Source organism: Dermochelys coriacea, chromosome 6 (assembly GCF_009764565.3).
Source record: "Dermochelys coriacea isolate rDerCor1 chromosome 6, rDerCor1.pri.v4, whole genome shotgun sequence".
Classification (NCBI taxonomy): domain Eukaryota; kingdom Metazoa; phylum Chordata; order Testudines; family Dermochelyidae; genus Dermochelys; species Dermochelys coriacea.
The window spans coordinates 70,316,282-70,338,302 of NC_050073.1; the positions used below are offsets into that span (position 1 = coordinate 70,316,282).

Genomic DNA, 22,021 nt, shown 5'->3' on the forward strand with positions numbered 1-22,021 from the left:
TAACCCATTCCATTGCTTAACCATGCTCCTAGTGAAATAGTGTTTCCTAATATCCTACCTAGACCTCCCACACTGCAACTTGAGACCATTGCTCCTTGTTCTGTCATCTGCCATCACTGAGAATAGCTTAGCTCCATCCTCTTTGGAAACCCCCTTCAGGTAGTTGAAGGCTGCTATCAAATGCCCCCTCACTCTTCTGCAGACTAAATAAGCCCAGTTCCCTCAGCATCTCCTCATAAGTCATGTGCCCCAGCCCCCTAAATGATTTTCATTGCCCTCTGATGGACTCTCTCCAATTTGTCCACATCCTTTCTGTAGTGGGGTGGGGGGGGCAAAACTTGACGCAATACTCCAGATGTGGCCTCACCAGTGTCCAATAGAGGGGAATAATCGCTTCCCTCAATCTGCTGGCAATGCTCCTACTAATGCAGCCCAATAAGCCATTAGCCTTCTTGGCAACAAGGGCACACTGTTGACTCATATCCAACTTCTCGTCCACTGTAATCCCCAGGTCCTTTTCTGCAGAACTGCTGCTTAGCTAGCTGGTCCCCAGCCTGTAGCAGTGCATGGGATTCTTCCATACTAAGTGCAGGACTTTGCACTTGTCCTTGTTGAACCTCATCAGATTCCTTTTGGCCCAATCCTCCAATTTGTCTAGGTCTCTCTGGACCCTAACTCTACCCTCCAGTGTATCTACCTCTCCCCCCAGCTTAGTGTTATCCACGAACTTGCTGAGGGTGCAATCCATCCCATCATTGAGATCATTAATGAAGATGTTGAATAAAACTGGCCCCAGGACCGATCCCTGGGGCACTCCGCTTGATACTGTCTGCCAACTACACATCGATCTATTGATCATGACCCATTGGCCATATCAGCCAGACTCAAAATAACATGTGGCTTATTATCAGGTCCTCCTTTCTAAGTATGACTACATAAAATGAGATAAGTTGTCTCAATTTGTGCACAAGCTTCAAAAAGAACATCAAGAGGAGATGATGGTCTCATTTCTTCAGGACCTTCTCTCTGGGTGTAGATTTGGGAGATCCCTGCTCTTCTAATGTTTTCTGGACTGCAGTAATCCAAGTAAACCCAGTACTGGGTGGGAATAAAGCTATTCAAATCTCATGGAAGGGATCGGATACCTCCGGTCAGCTCACTTTGATGTGGAAAGGATGGGCATTTGCATGTAGCATGGATTTTTTCAGGCTCCCACAGTCCTTCATTTATGGCCATCATAAGCCTGCTGGGTGTGGAAAAGTGTATAATGTCCTGGAGTTTATGTGTTTTTTTCTTTACCACTTCCATTGGTATATCCAGGGTCTCTGGGACAGCTTGAAGTCCTCCTCCGAGGCAGACATAGAAAGGTTCACGGCCTCATCCAGGTGAGATCACATTGGGGACCAGTTGTTCTTCCCCTTGCACTTGATGCTCTTCTTCACTTTCATCCTCCTGCCTTTCCAGGACCACAGGCTGTACTATCTGACCTGGCTGGGATGACTTATACTACTTCTTTGAGGAGGGGGATCTAGCTGTGGAAATGGCAGATGATGCAAGCATTCTAGAATTTGACTGCACTCCCTCGGTCAGCCCATAGGGCCATGGTTAGTAGGGTTATGAACACTGAGTTGGTATCAGGAGGGATGCTTCCTATGAGTCCCCCCCCTCTTTCTCCAACCTCTCAGAATCCTCTCAAGAATCCCTTCCTGACATTCTTTGGGCTACCCAAGGAGGGAAAAGGTGCATGGGTGGGAGATGATTCCCTCCTGTGGCTAAAAGAAGATGAGGAGAAGGATTTCATTTCCTCCCAGGGAGGAGCATTCTATTGGAAGTGCCTAGTCTCTGACAGGGAGAGGTCAGTACTGGGCAGACCTCTGATAACTCAGAAGCTGGGTGTCTTGGATATCACTATCTTCAATCGCTCAAGAAGAGATGAGTCTGGTACCATGCTCATAGATTAGTGACTTGGTACCGAATATAGGATGGGTACTGAAATAGCTGGTGTTATGGTACCAGGTACTCAGGAACATGGTTCCAAGGTGATCAGAATAGAGATGCTTCTGATACCAAGATACTTGATGCCAGGGCTCTAGATACTGACACATCTGGTCAGTATTGAGATATATGCAATCCATAGACTTAGAGGTGTTCTTTCATTTAAACAAACAAACAAACAAATAAATCACTCTAATTTTCACCATCAGAGGCAGCACCATGTAGCTAAAGTATTATAGGCAGGGCTGGTAGCCCCATCTATTACTGGGATTGTCTGACACTTCCCATTATAACACCCTATTTGCAGTTGCTTAGAACTTTACCAAACCTAAACTAATCAGGCTGCAATTTTCCATATCACATGTCTGTAACAAGCTAAACTGTTCTGGAAAATGTCAGCAAAAACGATTCAGCCAGTTCCAAGAACTAGGCTAAGGAAAAATAAATTGTTTTGCAATGTGAAAAAAATTCTGATGACCTTTTCTTTGGGAAATTCTAAATTCCCAAGGACCTGTACAACTTTAAGTCATTCCCCTTGTTTGTATGCATTATGATACAGTCTTTAGTTACATTATCACATACAATTTTTTCCTGAGGACCCCTGCCTCATTCAGTGAACAAGGTGGATCTGCTCTGAGGCTGAATCAGGGTTGTGTAGTAAAGTGTCATTTGTTGCAGAAGTTGGAAGGTGTGTAGGAAAGCTGGTTGGAATTTTTTTGATGGAATGATTTTTCCATCAGACAATGTTGATTCATCAACATCAAAATGTTTTGAAGGAATGTGACAAGTTAGACTAAATTCCAGTGGAAACCAGGCAGATTTCTGCCTGGTCTTCTCCCTACTTGCTGGCTCCTCAGTAGTGCATGTTCCTGAATCCATGGCAGCCCAGGGGGTGTTGCCTCAGAGCTGGAGTTCCCAGGGCTTCCAGGGTCCCTGAGCTTCCTGACTCCCAGGACTCCTGAAAGCTCAGGGAGCCTCAGGGAACACATCAAAAATGTCAAAACAAAATGTCATTTTGACTGTTTCTAAACAAAATTATTGGAATTCCCATTCCACAGAAATTTTAAACTTTCATTCTTTTTTGGATTTTTTTTTAAATATCAGAACTTTCCTCAGAGGAGGGATGCTGATTACTAGCAAGCTCTAGTCTGTAGAGAACAAAGCTTGGGAATCCAGGAAGAGAAGAAAACAGTCTCATGGCAAAGGTAGTTGAATGCTGCCCTGGAGAACTGCATTCTGTCCCTGCTTCTACCAAAGACTTCCTATGTAATGCCAGGCAACCACTTAAACTATTAAGTGTGTGTTCCTCATTTTTTGGGTGCCTGACTTGAGACTCTGGAATCTGATTTATAGAAGTGCTGTGCACTCACAGCTGAAACTGGTATATGCTATATAATGCCAATTATCCCTCTCCTCATGGGAGTGTTGTGAATTCTTGTGAAGCACTCAGAAATTATAATGATGTGTGCCATAGCAATTATCTTCAGAGCAGATCTTGAATAGTGTACAGTAAATAAGTAGTGGTGCCACACACTGATCAATGAAGAGAAAACAAAATATTGAATAGCTGCTCATTATGTGAACACCATACATTCTGTGCAATGAATGAGGCAGGGACCTGTGGAACACACAATCATGTAAGCATCAGAATGCATATGCACAAAGGGACTAAATATGCAACCTTAAAACTGGCATATCAAAACTTCTGAGTGCTTGACTTTGTAATTACAATAATCTTTTAACACAGTTTTTGCAATATATAAGAACATAAGAATGGCTATACTGGGTCAGACCAAAGGTCCATCTAGCCCAGTATCCTGTCTTCCAACAGTGGCCAATGTCAGGTGCCAGAGGGAATGAACAGAACAGGTAATCATCAGGTGATCCAGTCCCTGTTGCTAATTCCCAGCTTTAGCCAAACAGATGGGCTAGGCACCATCCCTGCCCAACTTGGTTAATAGCCATTGATGGACCTATTCTCCATGAATTTATCTAGTTCTTTTTTGAACCCTGTTATAGTCTTGGCCTTCACAGTATCCTCTGGCTAAGAGTTCCATGGGTTGACTGTGCGTTGTGTGAAGAAATACTTCCTTTTGTTTGTTTTAAACCTGCTGCCTATTAATTTCTTTTGGTGAGCCCATACACATATATGTGTGTGTGTGTTAAATACAGCCATATTTATATTTGTTCCTGAAAAATAGACTAATTATATACTGATAATGTACAATAATGCAGCGTTCAGACTTTGTAATGTGAAATGGGGAAAGCGGTTAAAGTCTTTTGTGGAATGCTTAAAGAGTATCATCCCCAAAAAATTATTTAGAATACTTAAAAAGAAAAGGAGTACTTGTGGCACCTTAGAGACTAACACATTTATTTGAGCATAAGCTTTCGTGAGCTACAGCTCACTTCATCAGATGCATTCAGTGGAAAATACAGTGGGGAGATTTATATACACAGAGAACATGAAACAATGGGTGTTACCATCACTCTCGTTACAGTGTGTAAGGTAACACCCATTGTTTCATGTTCTCTGTGTATATAAATCTCCCCACTGTATTTTCCACTGAATGCATCCGTTGAAGTGAGCTGTAGCTCACAAAAGCTTATGCTCAAATAAATTTGTTAGTCTCTAAGGTGCCACATGTACTCCTTTTCTTTTTGCAGATACAGACTAACACGACTGCTACTTTGAAACTTTAGAATACTTTATGATTGTTAAAATCTTGGCCATTCCAAACATTTAAAAAATGCTTTCCAGAAGATTTCAGAGTCTCAGGTATAATCTCTGGTGGAGATGATGTGGCACTATCCACAGAGGGTGACTCCATCAGAGATATGATAAATTATCTAAATCCCTCCCTTTGATTTTAGAGTGGCACATCACTGTCTTTAACTACCGTGGGATGCTGTATTCCATCTGACATGAACAGTCTGGAAATGCCACTCCCACTAGCTATTATTGCTGTTACAGTCCTAGAAAACTTTTAAATGCAAAGAAAAAATAAAGCAAATAGATTTTTACATAGGTGAAATTTTAAAATATGTCATTCTAACAATTAAAGACCCATATGATATTCAGAGCTTCATTTATTAGCATTCCACTAAGTTCATAGCACTCTTTATGAACTATCTTTTTTAACCATATATTCAAAGTAAATTGATCTGTTGAATTATTAATACTATAGTTTCTCACCTGTTGTTGTCTACATAACGTATCAGCATTGGATAGAAGGCATACAGGTCTCGGCAAAGAACTGCAAACTCATCTAGAATGAGTAGCTCTGCTTCTTGGGTATCACTTTTACTGTCTGCTCTTAGTTGCTCCTCCTCCATTACTATCTTTATAGCTTTCTTCTTTAGTTTCTCCAGAGTTGGAATAAAGTGGGTTTTCAACAGATCAGGCCTGGCTTTGCTGATGATAGGCTGAGCATAAACTGCACATTTAAAGAAAAAAGTAATTCCCAATTGATTTAATCTTGTTAATGCTAATGCTTTTTATTTCTATAGCACTTTTTCATCCAGTGATCTTGGAGCATCTTATACCCACTAATAAAGCATCATAGTAACCTTGTGAGGTAGTTGTTATATAGATAGTGATGATACCATATAACTGGGAATCTGGAATGCATAAATTATGCATAAACCTAGATTTGTTACCTAATCCAGTTATGGCCTTTGGTAAATCACATCTCTCTTACTCAAAATATCAAATTTGTGTAAAATTGGAGTTATAATACAAATACTTTTCTCTCAGAAATATTGTGAAGTTCAGTTTGATAGCATCTATAAAGTAATCTGAACATGAAAAAAAGCCATCAACGTGCTAAGCGTTATCATTATTTCATCATCTTCACAGATGGGAAACAGAGAGGATAAAAAGAAAAGGAGTACTTGTGGCACCTTAGAGACTAACAAATTTATTAGAGCATAAGCTTTCGTGAGCTACAGCTCACTTCATCGGATGCATTTGGTGGAAAAAACAGAGGAGAGATTTATATACACACACACAGAGAACATGAAACAATGGGTTTATCATACACACTGTAAGGAGAGTGATCACTTAAGATAAGCCATCACCAGCAGCAGGGGGGGGAAAGGAGGAAAACCTTTCATGGTGACAAGCAAGGTAGGCTAATTCCAGCAGTTAACAAGAATATCAGTGGGGGGTGGGGTGGGGGGGAGAAATACCATGGGGAAATAGTTTTACTTTGTGTAATGACTCATCCATTCCCAGTCTCTATTCAAGCCTAAGTTAATTGTATCCAGTTTGCAAATTAATTCCAATTCAGCAGTCTCTCGTTGGAGTCTGTTTTTGAAGCTTTTTTGTTGAAGTATAGCCACTCTTAGGTCTGTGATCGAGTGACCAGAGAGATTGAAGTGTTCTCCAACTGGTTTTTGAATATTATAATTCTTGACATCTGATTTGTGTCCATTCATTCTTTTACGTAGAGCCTGTCCAGTTTGGCCAATGTACATGGCAGAGGGGCATTGCTGGCACATGATGGCATATATCACATTGGTAGATGCGCAGGTGAACGAGCCTCTGATAGTGTGGCTGATGTTTTTAGGCCCTATGATGGTATCCCCTGAATAGATATGTGGACAGAGTTGGCAACGGGCTTTGTTGCAAGGATAGGTTCCTGGGTTAGTGGTTCTGTTGTGTGGTGTGTGGTTGCTGGTGAGTATTTGCTTCAGATTGGGGGGCTGTCTGTAAGCAAGGACTGGTCTGTCTCCCAAGATCTGTGAGAGTGATGGGTCGTCCTTCAGGATAGGTTGTAGATCCTTGATGATGCGTTGGAGAGGTTTTAGTTGGGGGCTGAAGGTGATGGCTAGTGGCATTCTGTTGTTTTCTTTGTTGGGCCTGTCCTGTAGTAGGTGACTTCTGGGTACTCTTCTGAGTTCCTCAAGAGCTTCTTTTCCATGGGTCCAGATGACGAAGATGTCATCAATGTAGCGCAAGTAGAGTAGGGGCATTAGGGGACGAGAGCTGAGGAAGCGTTGTTCTAAGTCAGCCATAAAAATGTTGGCATACTGTGGGGCCATGCGGGTACCCATCGCAGTGCCGCTGATTTGAAGCTATACATTGTCAGAGGAATTCCACCATGATTTCAACAATTTCCATCCCACCATCAACCTCAGCCTGGACCAGTCCACACAAGAGATCCACTTCCTGGACACTACGGTGCTAATAAGCGATGGTCACATAAACACCACCCTATATCGGAAACCTACTGACCGCTATTCCTACCTACATGCCTCTAGCTTTCATCCAGATCATGCCACTCGATCCATTGTCTACAGCCAAGCGCTACGATATAACCGCATTTGCTCCAACCCCTCAGACAGAGACAAACACCTACAAGATCTCTATCATGCATTCCTACAACTACAATACCCACCTGCTGAAGTGAAGAAACAGATTGACAGAGCCAGAAGAGTACCCAGAAGTCACCTACTACAGGACAGGCCCAACAAAGAAAACAACAGAACGCCACTAGCCATCACCTTCAGCCCCCAACTAAAACCTCTCCAACGCATCATCAAGGATCTACAACCTATCCTGAAGGACGACCCATCACTCTCACAGATCTTGGGAGACAGACCAGTCCTTGCTTACAGACAGCCCCCCAATCTGAAGCAAATACTCACCAGCAACCATACACCACACAACAGAACCACTAATCCAGGAACCTATCCTTGCAACAAAGCCTGTTGCCAACTGTGTCCACATATCTATTCAGGGGATACCATCATAGGGCCTAATCACATCAGCCACACTATCAGAGGCTCGTTCACCTGCGCATCTACCAATGTGATATATGCCATCATGTGCCAGCAATGCCCCTCTGCCATGTACATTGGCCAAACTGGACAGTCTCTACGTAAAAGAATGAATGGACACAAATCAGATGTCAAGAATTATAACATTCAAAAACCAGTTGGAGAACACTTCAATCTCTCTGGTCACTCAATCACAGACCTAAGAGTGGCTATACTTCAACAAAAAAGCTTCAAAAACAGACTCCAACGAGAGACTGCTGAATTGGAATTAATTTGCAAACTGGATACAATTAACTTAGGCTTGAATAGAGACTGGGAATGGATGAGTCATTACACAAAGTAAAACTATTTCCCCATGGTATTTCTCCCTCCCACCCCACCCCCCACTGTTCCTCTGATATTCTTGTTAACTGCTGGAATTAGCCTACCTTGCTTGTCACCATGAAAGGTTTTCCTCCTCCCCCCCCCCCCCCCCGCTGCTGGTGATGGCTTATCTTAAGTGATCACTCTCCTTACAGTGTGATGATAAACCCATTGTTTCATGTTCTCTGTGTGTGTGTATATAAATCTCTCCTCTGTTTTTTCCACCAAATGCATCCGATGAAGTGAGCTGTAGCTCACGAAAGCTTATGCTCTAATAAATTTGTTAGTCTCTAAGGTGCCACAAGTACTCCTTTTCTTTTTGCGAATACAGACTAACACGGCTGCTACTCTGAAACCAGAGAGGATAAACTTGCTCAAGGTCACAGAGCTAGTTCATAGAAGAATTAGCAACATAACGCAGGTCTGTTGAGCTCCTAAAGACCATGCTGTAAACACTATATAATACTCCCTTCTTAAGTGAATATAAGGCCAGATCCTGTGAGCACTGGACTTTCTGATCAGTTAGCAAAGTTCTTATTGATTTCAATGGAGTTTCCCATGGTGTGTGAAAGGGAGTGAGCTATTCAGAGAACTGCTTGGAAGGAAGCATCTCTAGAGTTGAAAGGATACTTAACCCTTCTGACAAAATTTCTATAAAATTTAATAGAAAATTATAATTTTTTGCAGGCCTTCTGAAGCATTTAATGGAAAATTATATCCCTATATTCTATAAAATGATTAAAAAATCCTATAGAAAGGATAACATTCTCTTTTAAATTCTATAGATTTTAGAGTAATTTCTATAAATACATACTAAATTCTTTGGGACTTTTCTGCAAGGTCAGTCTTTCTGGCTATTCAATACATGACCATATCAGTAGAGATGCCAACTAGAGCACCTTGATGTGGCACGATCATCAGAAATGTAGACTTCTAATTGGATTCTTCACACCATATTTATTTTATGGCCCTTTTCCTCACACTTTTTGAATTTTTGCCTTGCTAGGCTATCAGCAATTTGAGTCATGTACCATATCTTCCTATATTTGTGTGTGGCACCAGGCACATTTTTGATGGCACCACATATATGTAAATAAAACCTTTTTAAAAACAAAACTGCTTCCTCCTAATAATATTTATATTATTTGTAAGAACATAATATTCTGAATTCCTTCTTTTTATTAGCTATTACATATCATTACGTAACAGTAAAGTAAATGGTAGTAAACAAATTAAATACTACTATGTCTATGGTCATAGCAAATAGTTAGATGCAAATAAACTTAAAAAAATCATATTTAGGATAGCTACCTGCAATTCTCTTCATCCAAGATGCTTCATCTATTCCCAGGTTGTTGTTGATGATTTTCAAAATGTTTCCCAGAATGATGCTGAGTTGCTCAGAGGTTACCATTGTACAGCAGGGTCCAGCACTTTTAGGCATATTCTCAGACCCTCTTTCCCACCAGTAGGATAAATAGTTGCATAGCATGGGTAAGATAACCTCAATCACGTGGGGCATTTCAGTGTATCTGGCCCCAGACTCTGCTAAATCATTAATTTCCTTCATTAATCCATCTAGCTGAGGGATATCTGGACACATCTCTTCAACTGTATCTGGCATACCTAAAACTGCATATTAGGGTAAAAAACAATAATGTTTAATTTAAATACGGTATTTGTGTGTGTGTTTTCAAGGTCTAAATGTTTTAAAAACAAGGAATTAGGGGTTAAATAAAATAAGTAATTTAGGATTGAATCCTGCCCCTTATGCTGTGCATAGCTGTGACAGGATTTGAGAATGTGACCCTCCCAAACGCCACATTTTACCAAGGTAGTAATTAGTCATTATAAAGTGGCTGTGGAACTCTCTGAAAGCTAGATGGGATGATTCTGACCCCCATAGAGCTAGCTGGTGTCCAGCCCTGCTACATGGGCTACGTGCAGGACTGAGGATTTAGACCATACTGCTGATCTAGCATATTACGTTTTCAAAGTGCTGGACAAATAATAATTACTCACAACTCTCCTGTGAGTTAGTAAACCATTATTCCCATTTTACAGTTGGTAAAATAGGCAAAGAGAGGTTAAGTGATATGCCCAGTGATTCAGTGTCACAGCTGAGATTAGAACTAACTTTTTCCTAGCTCCCAGACTCAATCTCCTTCACTAGATCATGCTGCCATTCTCCATGAAAAGATGAGATTAGTCAGTTACATTTCAGAGACAGAAACTTGAACTAAATAATAACAGCTGAATGTAACCAGTGAAAAAAATTAGTTTGAGCCGGGAAACATGATCTATATGTGTTTGTCACAGTGCAGCTTTCCCCTCTCCTGCTACTACTATCTGCCCAGCCCTAATCTGGACTCTAAAGAGAGATTTGATGAGGGAACTTGGATTCCCTGTTCCACCCCCATACATTAATCAGAGACCTGCCCACTTTAACAGCCGATTCCACAACTAACCATCCAGCCTACTCCACTGCCAGACATGTCAGAACAACTTGCCTGTCCCCATTGCTACTTTTGTTAGATATAGCTGCCAGGTAGGGAAGCTACAGGCAGTTGCTTTCATGATGTGTTTGTTTGATTTTGTTTGTTTTGGAAGGATGTTGGTCTGAAGACAAGGCAGAGCAATAGGGAATTGATGGATTTTTGTGGGAAACAGTCTGGAATCAATTGATTTTATTTCGGCAGACAGCAAATGTCATATGTATCACTGACTGAGGTGAAGAGAGCCAGAGAGTGCCATGAGAGCCAGTCATGCTGCCAGGGATAAGGGGGCCCTACAAATCATGTGGAACTAATCCTGTTCTGTCAATCTGGCTAGAGATCCACATGGTTGGGGTCAGAGTCCATCACAGGTTCCCAACTACAATGGCACACAAATACTGATGAGATGATTTCTTAATCCTGGATAAAAAAAACTTTATTACCTGTTTATACAGGCAAATCTTTGCCCCCCTGGCCCCCAAACCCATTATGCCTTGGATGCGCCAAACAGTGTCAGGCAAATGTATCTCTATTCAGATTCTGTAGTGCAGGTGTGCCCTTAGACTAATCCCTAAGTATAATAGGGCATAATTTTATAAAAAGAATCCAAACACAATGTTCAGAAAAACAGGTAAGGAAAGCTGTGCCAGCCCAGCTTCAACCACAATGTAGCAAGGGCCCAAATAGCAAGCAATGGAAAAGCAGGAGAGTTATTTACTCAACCACATTTTTATTTTTCTCATTGTTTAGATTTCTTCCCACTATCTGAAGTGCAGCATATTATATTCTGAAGTACAGTACTTACTGGCTCTCTCTCTGGCAGTTTTTGTGTTGAAGACAGAGAGTGGGTTGTAACTGTTCAGAGAAGGTTCAAGGAATGCTACTGGAATGGCTGCTGCAAGGGATGCTAAGCACTCACCAAGTGCTGGACGCTGTCTGTAAGTGACAGATAATTAATGTGATTTCAAAGGAAAAATCTTAAAGTTCAGCATGCATTATACAGAGTTATCAATTTTTATTCCTATTTTGTTTACCATTTTATCAAATTATGAATTAATTTGCCACTCTTGGGAAACTGGTTGTGTTTCTCACATGAATATACCTACAGTATATGATAATGCACTATAAGAAACAGGAAAATACAGCAGTATGAAAACCTAGTATAAATGCCACTTCATATTAAAAGTGAATTAACTGTTCTTCAAGGGTTTGTTGTCCTGAAGAAAAGGATATTTGCTTATTATAATTTTATCTCTTAATAAATTAGATTGCAAACCAAGGATTCTGAAATATTTCAGAATAGTATTGTGATATATAGGGTATTTGTTGAATAGCACCACCTCCTAATACATTTCTATAACAATCTTGATGTACATTAATGCATAAAAGTCAGCTAAACAGCAGAACATCCATTTGGAAGTAAAGTCTGCAATTACACTTGAAAGCAGCACTGGAGAAAGATGTTTTGTAAAGGTCACACTTGCAGACAGTGGAGACAGTAAAATGATGTACTGTTGACAAAATGTGCAAATAAGTTTCCCTGTCCCTGTGAACAGGATATTTGTTTGGCTCTGTGAGTAGTAAAGTCCCTTGTTATCCACCACAGACCATGAAAGGCTTGGGTTATATTACAAAATAAGCCGTACATGTTTGCAGCATAAAAATGGCAAAAAGGACCAGAGCTATAGAACATTTTACCTGTATCTATAGCTTTTTGCTGCCATTTCCTGTTTAATTTGACTTCAGCTCCTTAGTCTTCCTTCCCCAACATACAGATGTGCTCACAGCACAGTCTTGCAGCTGAGAAGACTTATTATTAGCTACTTCAGGTGTGCCATAAGATGACCCTCTTGAAAATATTTAGATATATGTTTTTCTCTCAGTATATAAGAGAAAGAGACCAACTTCAAGAAACATTAAAGAATAAGCCAACATTAATGTGAATCACACTGACCTATCAAGAGTATTCTATAACCAGGAGTGTAACCACTCAGCCTCACAAGGCCACACATGATAGCATATTGGGATAGCAACAAGGCCTTCAGTAGACTGGCTAAAGAAATTAATTCCACCTTGTATTAAACTAAAAGTAGGATCATCCAATACAAATAATTCTCGGACGCTGTCACATTAAGCAAGTGAAATGCTATCAACAAATACAAGTAAGCTGAAGAAACATTTTACAATGACAGATACTGAATGAAGAAAATTAGCCCAACATCAAACATATATTTACTGAAATTATAGTGGTTAAGTAAAGAATTTATAACCAACATTTAATTAACAGTTTGCTGGTGATGCAAGGATGAGATTAATTAAAAGTAGCATGGCAGTTTGTTGAAATGACCAGGCATATGGCCCTTCTTGTATTGAGGCCAAGAAACTTGTTTCTAAAACAGACATGTGAAATTAAGCTTAAAGGTTGAAAAACTATCTTTACTGGAAGCCATCCACAGTCAAAATGAAGCTGTAATAGGTCTGATTACAAAACATGAAAAATCTCTTTGAAATATACATACAGTATGCATTAGTGACTAGTGTTCTCATCCTGGCTTTGGTCTTCTGATGCATGGAGAAAATGCTTACATAGCATCAGAAGTCCATGTAGTTAGTTATCACATTTTAAATATTCAGCCTGCAACTACAGATGGACCATGAACTGTGCACACAAATGGCAGCACTTACATAAGCAATGGAAACCATCTTTGTGTGCACAAATACAAGTGAGGTTAAGGTCCCTTTGTAAATCTGATCTTTAATGTTAACTATCATCAGCAAATTCAGATAAAAACATGATTATCTAACATAAGCATGTACCTACTCTATGTACAAAATTCATACTTCTGTACACAACTAGGGACTTCTGTGCACAAATCTGGTAATTACATGTGCAAATATCCCTTTGTACAGATTTTGTGGCTGCAATTTAGGTACCCAGAGCTAAGTTCACTTCAGGATTTGTGACAACTTCTGCTGGAGAGTGCTTGGGCAAAGAAGGGAGCAGAAGTGGCACAGGGCACCTGCCCCCTGTTGTATACCAGTGACACCACAGAAAACCAAATCAGCCTTACAATAAGTCTGTAAAATTCTCCATTATATATGATGTCATATCTGACTCAGGTCATTTCCAGTTTTCAACAGATTATATGTACTTGTTTATTTATTGCTCCTGCAGTATCTGTTTATTTTGAAGACATTTGTTCTCTGTCAATTTTTACTAGAAGCAAAGATCTGAAGATGTCTTGTATCATAATCTATGGGTGCAGAATGTTCAGATTAATGCTGAAATAAAATTTTTAAAACTCAGTAATTACACACTCTACAAATGGGAAACTCTGTTTCAACACATGACATTAGGATAAATTGCCTCATAAAATCCAATAGCCATAAATATTAAAAGATACTGTCTGACTGGCATTTTGTGGACTACGTGAAACGAAGAGATTACCTTGTCCATTTACTAGCAAACAAGTGTTCATTTCACAAAGCCTATCAGTATCACTACCAGGAATGTATAAACTGCAAGAAAGCACGTAAGAGCCTTCCCTGAATCTTTACTCATTTTAAAGCATAAGAACATAAGAATGGCCATACTGGGTCAGACCAAAGGTCCATCCAGCCCAGTATCCTGTCTACTGACAGTGGTCAATGCCAGGTGCCCCAGAGGGAATGAACCTAACAGGTAATGATCAAGTGATCTCTCTCCTGCCATCCATCTCCACCCTCTGACAAACAGAGGCTACGGACACCATTCCTTATCCATCCTGGCTAATAGCCATTAATGGACTTAACCTCCATGAATTTATCCAGTTTTCCTTTAAACCCTGTTATAGTCCTAGCCTTTACAACCTCCTCAGGCAAGGAGTTCCACAGGTTAACTGTGCGCTGAGTGAAGAAGAACTTCCTTTTATTTGTTTTAAACCTGCTACCCATTAATTTCATTTGGTGCCCCTAGTTCTTATATTATGGGAACAAGTAAATAACTTTTCCTTATTCACTTTCTCCACACCACTCATGATTTTATATACCTCAATCATATCCCTCCTTAGTCTCCTCTTTTCCAAGATGAAAACATCCTAGCCTTCTTAATCTCTCCTCATATGGAACCCTAATCATTTTAGTTGCCCTTTTCTGAACTTTTTCTAATGCCAGTATATCTTTTTTGAGATGAGGGGATCACATCTGTATGCAGTATTCAAGATGTGGGCGTACCATGGATTTATATAAAGGCAATAAGATATTCTCCATCTTATTCTCTATCCCTTTTTTAATGATTTCTAACATCCTGTTCGCTTTTTTGATTGCCACTGCACACCGCGCGGACGGCTTCAGAGAACTATCAACGATGACTCCAAGATCTCTTTCCTGATTAGTTGTAGCTAAATTAGCCCCCATCATATTGTATGTATCGTTGGGGTTATTTTTTACAATGTGCATTACTTTACATTTATCCACATTCAATTTCATTTGCCATTTTGTTGCCCAATCACTGAGTTTTGTGAGATCTTTTTGAAATTCTTCACAGTCTGCTTTGGTCTTAACTATCTTGAGCAGTTTAGTATCATCTGAAAACTTTGCCACCTCACTGTTTACTCCTTTCTCCAGATCATTTAGGAATAAGTTGAATAGGATTGGTCCTAGGACTGACTCTTGGGGAACACCACTAGTTACTCCTCTCCATTCTGAAAATTTACTATTTATTTCTACCCTTTGTTCCCTGTCTTTTAACCAGTTCACAATTCATGAAAGCATCTTCCCTCTTATCCCATGACAACTTAATTTACATTAGAGCCTTTGGTGAGAGACCTTGTCAAAACGTTTCTGGAAATCTAAGTACACTATGTCCACTGGATCCCCCTTGTCCACATGTTTGTTGACCCTCTCAAAGAACTCTAATAGATTAGTAAGACAAGAGTTCCCTTTACAGAAACTATGTTGACTTTTGCGCAACAATTTATGTTCTTCTGTGTGTCTGAAAATTTTATTCTTTACTATTGTTTCAACTAATTTGCTCGGTAGGACGTTAGACTTACCAGTCTGTAATTGTCAGATTCATCTCTTTAGCCCTTCTTAAATATTGGCGTTACAGAGATTCTGTACAGAGATTTGACATTCTCAAATATATGACTAATACACATATGGCTACATATAAAATACAAATATGCATAGATTTAATTTCTCATCAATTTACATTTAAAGGGCCAATGTAGGCAAGAAGCAGTGAGAAACAATGTTTTAATGTATTCTGTTACTGAAAGACATGGGGCAGGCCATCGACTTCCCGGATTTCTATTGTGTTTCAAGAAATCACGCCTCTCAGAGACTAATGAAGGCCAATTGGGAAGTATATGTCCTGAATGGTCTATATTCTGATTGCATGTAATAAGAGTAAAAGTTTTAGTATCTTGCACCTCCTATTTAGCCATAAAAGAAAAGGAGGGTGGCCACAAACTGCTTGAACCTCTTTGTGACCTCCAGGTTGAGAACCCATCGCCTAGAAGAAACAGGTTGTGACAGCCAAGTACTGGGGCTTCCCCTTCACCATCCCAAGATCCCCACGACCAAGCAGGGGGAAGCTGAGGACTGGGGTGTATTGTAAGGATGGCTCCTCAAACATTTCATGTGATATTCTGATAAACATCCCAAATTCTGAACTTAACCTGGACTGTGAACTTTTTAAGATTTGTCAATTACAGGTTAAGACCCTTTTAAATAATGTATGCAGATATTGGAACTATCCTCTCAAACTCAGTGGTCAGAAGGCCAGAGATGACACTTAATGGCATAGTGGTCTGAGGAACCTCTGAAGAATTAATGGGTTCCAACAATATTTGTAAACATTTCTCTACACACAAAAGACCAAATAAATAATATTAAAAACCCCACAAAAGGTTCTTCTATACTCACTGTTACTTGCCTTAATCAATCAACTAATGACACATTGAATGCACCCACTTGAGAAAAGGTGTCTTGGGAACTGCCCATCTACTGTATGAGCTTTCAGTTATCTGACCCTTTCTTACTGAAGATGACACACAACATAGATGCTGTAATTCAGGACAAGACAAGACTGGCTAAAGTAAGGTCAGAGCAAGACTCTTTATGGAGTTCCATTGGCACCATTAAGTCCATTAGAGAATTAGGTGGAAGATGAATGTTGTGAGACCCCGGTTCCAGTCCCTCACTCCAATGAATAGTAATTTATTTAAAAAACTAAAACAGCTTCAATGGGAGAAATCTTTCCTGAGAGAGACTCCCAGAATGCCTCATAGCCCAGTAGTTAGAGCACTTCTGGGAGAAGGGAAACCATCCCCTACTCCACATTAAGCTGAGCAGGGTACAGTAACTCCTCACTTAACGTTGTAGTTATGTTTCTGAAAAATGTGACTTTAACCAAAACAATGTTAAGCGAATCCAATTTCCCCATAAGAATTAATGTAAATGGGGGGGATTAGGTTCCAGGGACATTTTTTTTTTGCCAGACAAAAGGCATTATATACATTTTAAACAAGCAATTTCATACAGGTATAAGTTTTAAACAATTTTAAAGAAACAACTTAATACTACAGTCATCATTGCTGAGTATGAAGCGTGGTTGAGGTGGTGGAGTCAGAGAGTGGAAGAGGGTGGATTGTCCCCCTGGTCCTCTTGCTGTTCTTGCAAGCACAGGCACCGACTTTGCCAGGGGCAGGGGGCTCAACCCTCGGCCAGCGCACTCCACCCCTTCCCCCAAGCCCCCACCCTTAACTCATCTCTTCTCCCCCTTGCCTCCACCTCCTCCCCCTTTACTCTGCATGCCGCATCCTCACTCCTCCCCTCTCCCTCTCCTGCCTCCTGCCCATGGCAATCAGCTGGTTTGTGGCATTCAGGAGGCGGGTGGAAGACGTGGCGCGCAGGCTCCCCCTCCCTCTCTTGCCTCCTGATGCCATAAACCAGTTGATTGTGGCAGGCAGGAGGCAGGGGAGGGAGGAGCAAGGACGCAGCGTGCAGCCTCCCCCTCCCTCCCCTGCCTCCTGCCCGCGGCAGTCAGCTGGTTTGCAGCATTCAGGAGGGAGGGGGAGCCTGCGTGCTGTGTCCTCGCTCCTCCCCCATCCCCCCTGCTTCCTGAACGCCGCAAACCAGGGGGAAGGCGCTGATCTGCAGGTTCCGCTAGTGGGCAGGAGGCACTGGGGGGAGGTGTAGGGGAGCTGATGGGGGGTTGCCAGCCATGTACAAAGCAGGTGGCCAAATGACATTATACTGGAGCATTGTACAACTTTCAATGAACATGTTCTGTAATGGAGCAGGGACATAAGATCGAAACAACGATAAGCTAGAGGACGTTAAGTGGGGAGTTACTATATTAAAATCCAGGTCTCCTACATCCTGGGAGAGTGATCTAACCCCTGGGCTAAAAACGATAAGTGTGTGAATGTAGTGGGGGAGGCTCCCCTACCACTACCAATCCTCTTTCTCTAGCTTGTGAAAGAAAAGGTTTAAATGCTTAACTCCAGGAGAGGATTCACAGCTGTGAATCCCAAGCTGCAACAGGTGCTTAAATCCATTGGAGGCAGGGGTTTAGGCCACAGATCTCTCCTCAGAATTTCCTATTACGTGAGCTGGCATTTGTGAATCCCATTTGTAGAAGCCTAACTCTCCCCATGCAGTGTATAGTGAACCGGGGTGCTTAATTCATGGCTGTGAATTCCACTGGGTGTCAAGGCACCTAAAAGATAGGCACTGGCATGCTCAGCATTATAGTGATTAAGTCCCTTTGTGGATCTAGCCCTTTGCTTACCCGCATTACCAGCCTACCATATACACTTACAGACTACATAGGCACTGAAGTTTTATGGTTGCATTCCTAGCAGAAAGAGAGGGAAAAAAAAATAATCCAAGAGTGTATCCATCAGACTCTTTCTTTCTTGGCACATAACTAAGAACTTCTAAAAGGTATTGTGAGAAATAATAGTAATCAGATTTTGATGTGCCATCTGTAAGTGTTCTGTGCCCTCCTTAATCTGCTATAGAATCTCGTGTGACCCTGGAGTTGGAAGCAGCTTTTCTTTTCAGTATCCAAACCACAGCAGAAACTGTCCTCTGTACTGACGTAGGTCAAGGTGTAAGAATGACATACCTCCTATTGCACACCTTGCAATATTAAAGAGAGAAGATTTTTTAAAAATCCCAAGACTGCAAAACCAAGCCTCACACACAATACTCATCAATGGAACCTTATTCTGAGACTAAAAAATACCAAAGCCTATTGTAGCAATGCAGTTTTATATACTGCAAACTGTATTTACCTTCCTGAACTAGAGCAGTGCTGAATTCTGAAGAGACAAAACCAGTAGCCTACAACATAGTTTCGTATTGCTTTTGTAAATGGGAAGATTTGCTATATGTTCACTACTCGTCTTATTAACTGAGATAATAGCGAAAATTACCAGTGGAAGCTTTTAGCTAAATGGAATCTGAGGAGAAACAGTGTAAAGTGGGTTACCTTTTCAAAAAGACATGCAATGATGTTAGAATCAATGTATGCATTGTTTAATATTACTGAACAACAGCAGTACCATTAAAGCTAAGTCAGACAAGTCTAAGACAGCCATAGCTTTGCTATGTTTGTGACCTGACATCAGGGACTTTGACTTACCATCTGCTCTTCAACTGCCCATCAACAGATTGTAGTTTTTGGATTCAAGTTCCATTGAAGAATGTATAAAGTTATGCAAATCTATGTCCCTGATTTATTTGTTCTATTTCTCAGTGCAAGAAAAGATGGTGATTTTGTAATGGTTATTATATAAACAATTGGCAATAAAAATGATCTTATGTAACTGGAAAACATGAAAAATGTTTATGTTGGTCTGAGTATTTTCTATAACACTATGTATGTGAGACTATTCTCCTTTGAAGCTTAATGGTGTTTGACTTTTTCCAGAGAATTACTTCAGTAACTTTAGTATAAGGGAAAAGGAGGATTTGTGGCACCTTAGAGACTAACAAATTTATTTGAGCATAAGCTTTCATGAGCTACAGCTCACTTCAAGGGGTTATGTAAGATCAACCTGCCTTTCTTCTTTTAAAAAAATGCTTGTTATTTTTATATTGATTTATCACGGAGTACATGCAAACATTCCTGTTTGCCAAGTGAATTCATTGCAATAATAATAACCTATTTCTCTGAGATTTCTGCACCTGTTCTTTTCATCAGTATTTTCTGGGGGCTGGGAGGACTTTTTCCTGATGAATGTATGTACAAAAATATATAGAATATATAGAAATATTTACAGAAAAAAAATGGAAGAAAAAATCCAGGACAATTTTAAGATAAGGTCACTTTATCGTACAGTAAAAGCTTATAGTTGTTTTATTGCTAGAAAAGAAATGGAAAAGGCAGAAACAGAATACAAATAAATAAAAAATAACCAGACATTCAAGATGTATATTTCTGTTTATATCCTTTCCATTCAAATTCGGCTTCTTTGTGATAAAGAACATAATGTATTACTATCAGAAACAGCAACCGCAGAACATTTCATAATAGCAAGATTTATGTAGGATTCAAAATTAGAATCCCAATCATATTTCACTGTGAAGAAATATTTTTTTAATTTAAAAAGCAAAATTGAAAAAAATCCAAATATGAACGCTGAAAATTTAGGATCATAGAATATCAGGGTTGGAAGGGACCTCAGGACATCATCTAGTCCAACCCCCTGCTCAAAGCAGGACCAATCTACAACTAAATCACCCCAGCCAGGGCTTTGTCAAGCCTGACCTTAAAAACTTCTAAGGAAGGAGATTCCACCACCTCCCTAGATAACGCATTCCAGTGCTTCACCACCGTCCTAGTGAAAAAGTTTTTCCAATATCTAACCTAAACCTTCCCCACTGCAACTTGAGACCATTACTCCTCGTTCTGTCATCTGCAACCACTGAGAACCGTCTAGATCCATCCTCGTTGGAACCCACTTTCAGGTAGTTGAAAGCAGCTATCAAATCCCCCCTCATTCTTCTCTTCCGCAGACTAAACAATCCCAGTTCCCTCAGCCTCTCCTCATAAGTCATGTGTTAAATTAACATTCTGAAACAGATGAAAACTCTTACAACACCTTTGTTTCACCTTTCCCAAGGAGGAAAAACTGAGTCAATTTACAATAATGAGAGTAATAATAATAGTAAAATATAATAGTAAAAAATATTTTAAAGGCAAAAGTAAGGAAAGTAATATCCTTAGCATGAAAGCTACTTTAATTATATCATATGACTGTCAGAAAGCATGCATTAAAATCACAAGATTCAAAAGATTCCATGCCCTTCCCCAGCCTCTTCCTACCCCCACTCCACCCCTTCTTCCCAAGTGCCTTCTGCAAATTGCTGAACAGTTGATCTGTGGTGGGCAGGAGGCACTTGTGTGGAGAGGGAGGCACTGATCAGTGGGGCTGCCGGTGGGGTGCTTAGCACCCACTATTTTTTTCCCGTGGGTGTTCCAGCCCCAGAGCATCCATGGAGTTGGCGCCTACATTCCCATCATCCTTTGTTCAAAGAAATAATTTGCTCTGTATAATTGCTCTTTTTACTTCTTAATAGTTCAGTGGATCCAGAGATTCTCTGATTTAGTGGTTCTCAGATATTGAAATAATTTGGCTAATAATTTGAAATAAAAATCCTTGGCTATTTGATCTTAAAATTCCTTCTTAGTCCTTCTAAATTCTGTTTTGTGTTTTACCTGCATAGTTTGTACTCCCTTCCATTGGCTTCATTTGAACTAAATTTCCATTTATGAAAGGGATGGCTGTTTGGCTTGAATAATGGGACAGAGCAGGGCTGGGAAGGGACGGGGTGGGGGCAGGATGGGGGTAGGAAGAGGAGAGGTGGAGGTGGGAGCTTGGAGGAAGGGGTGGAGTGGTGGTGGGACCTGGGGTGAAGCGGGGGTCGAACACCCACCAAGAGTTGAGTAAGTTGGCACCTACGGATGGGGAGATAACTAACTAGAAATATTAGAGAAATAAAGATGCATAAAGATTAACTGTCAGAGACTGAAGTGTCAAATTTAGAGTTGGTGGAACAAATTTATAAAATAAAAATTAACAAGTCATCAGGACCAGGGGTTGCTTAGGAAGAATAAAAGTAAGTTATAAACCCTCCTCAGTTAGAAGTTCTGTTAAGAAGAAATTTGCCATCTTATATAATTATAACAGGATTTCCTGCAGCATCTCTGAAGCATCTGGTTCTGGCTATAGTCATAAACAGGATGCTGGACCAGATGGACTACTGGTCTGATCAGGTACACCAATGTTTATGTTCCCATAGAAATAGTTCATTTTGTATTATTTCTGTATGTAACTATTATACTAACAAATGTGCCATTATCTTAATAAAAGTACTCTTTCTATTTA

At 40.4% G+C, this 22,021-nt stretch overlaps 1 protein-coding gene across 1 annotated transcript in view; it reads right to left on the reverse strand.

Moving 5' to 3' along the window:
• Positions 1-22,021, reverse strand: part of RYR3 (ryanodine receptor 3) — a 529,369-nt gene that overhangs the window by 135,862 nt on the left and 371,486 nt on the right. Inside the window, exons 65-67 of the mRNA XM_043516837.1 lie at positions 11,443-11,573; positions 9,454-9,774; positions 5,192-5,432 (exon numbers count right to left, since the gene is read on the reverse strand). Coding sequence (XP_043372772.1) covers positions 5,192-5,432; positions 9,454-9,774; positions 11,443-11,573 — 693 coding nt within the window. The remainder of the gene's footprint in view (positions 1-5,191; positions 5,433-9,453; positions 9,775-11,442; positions 11,574-22,021) is intronic.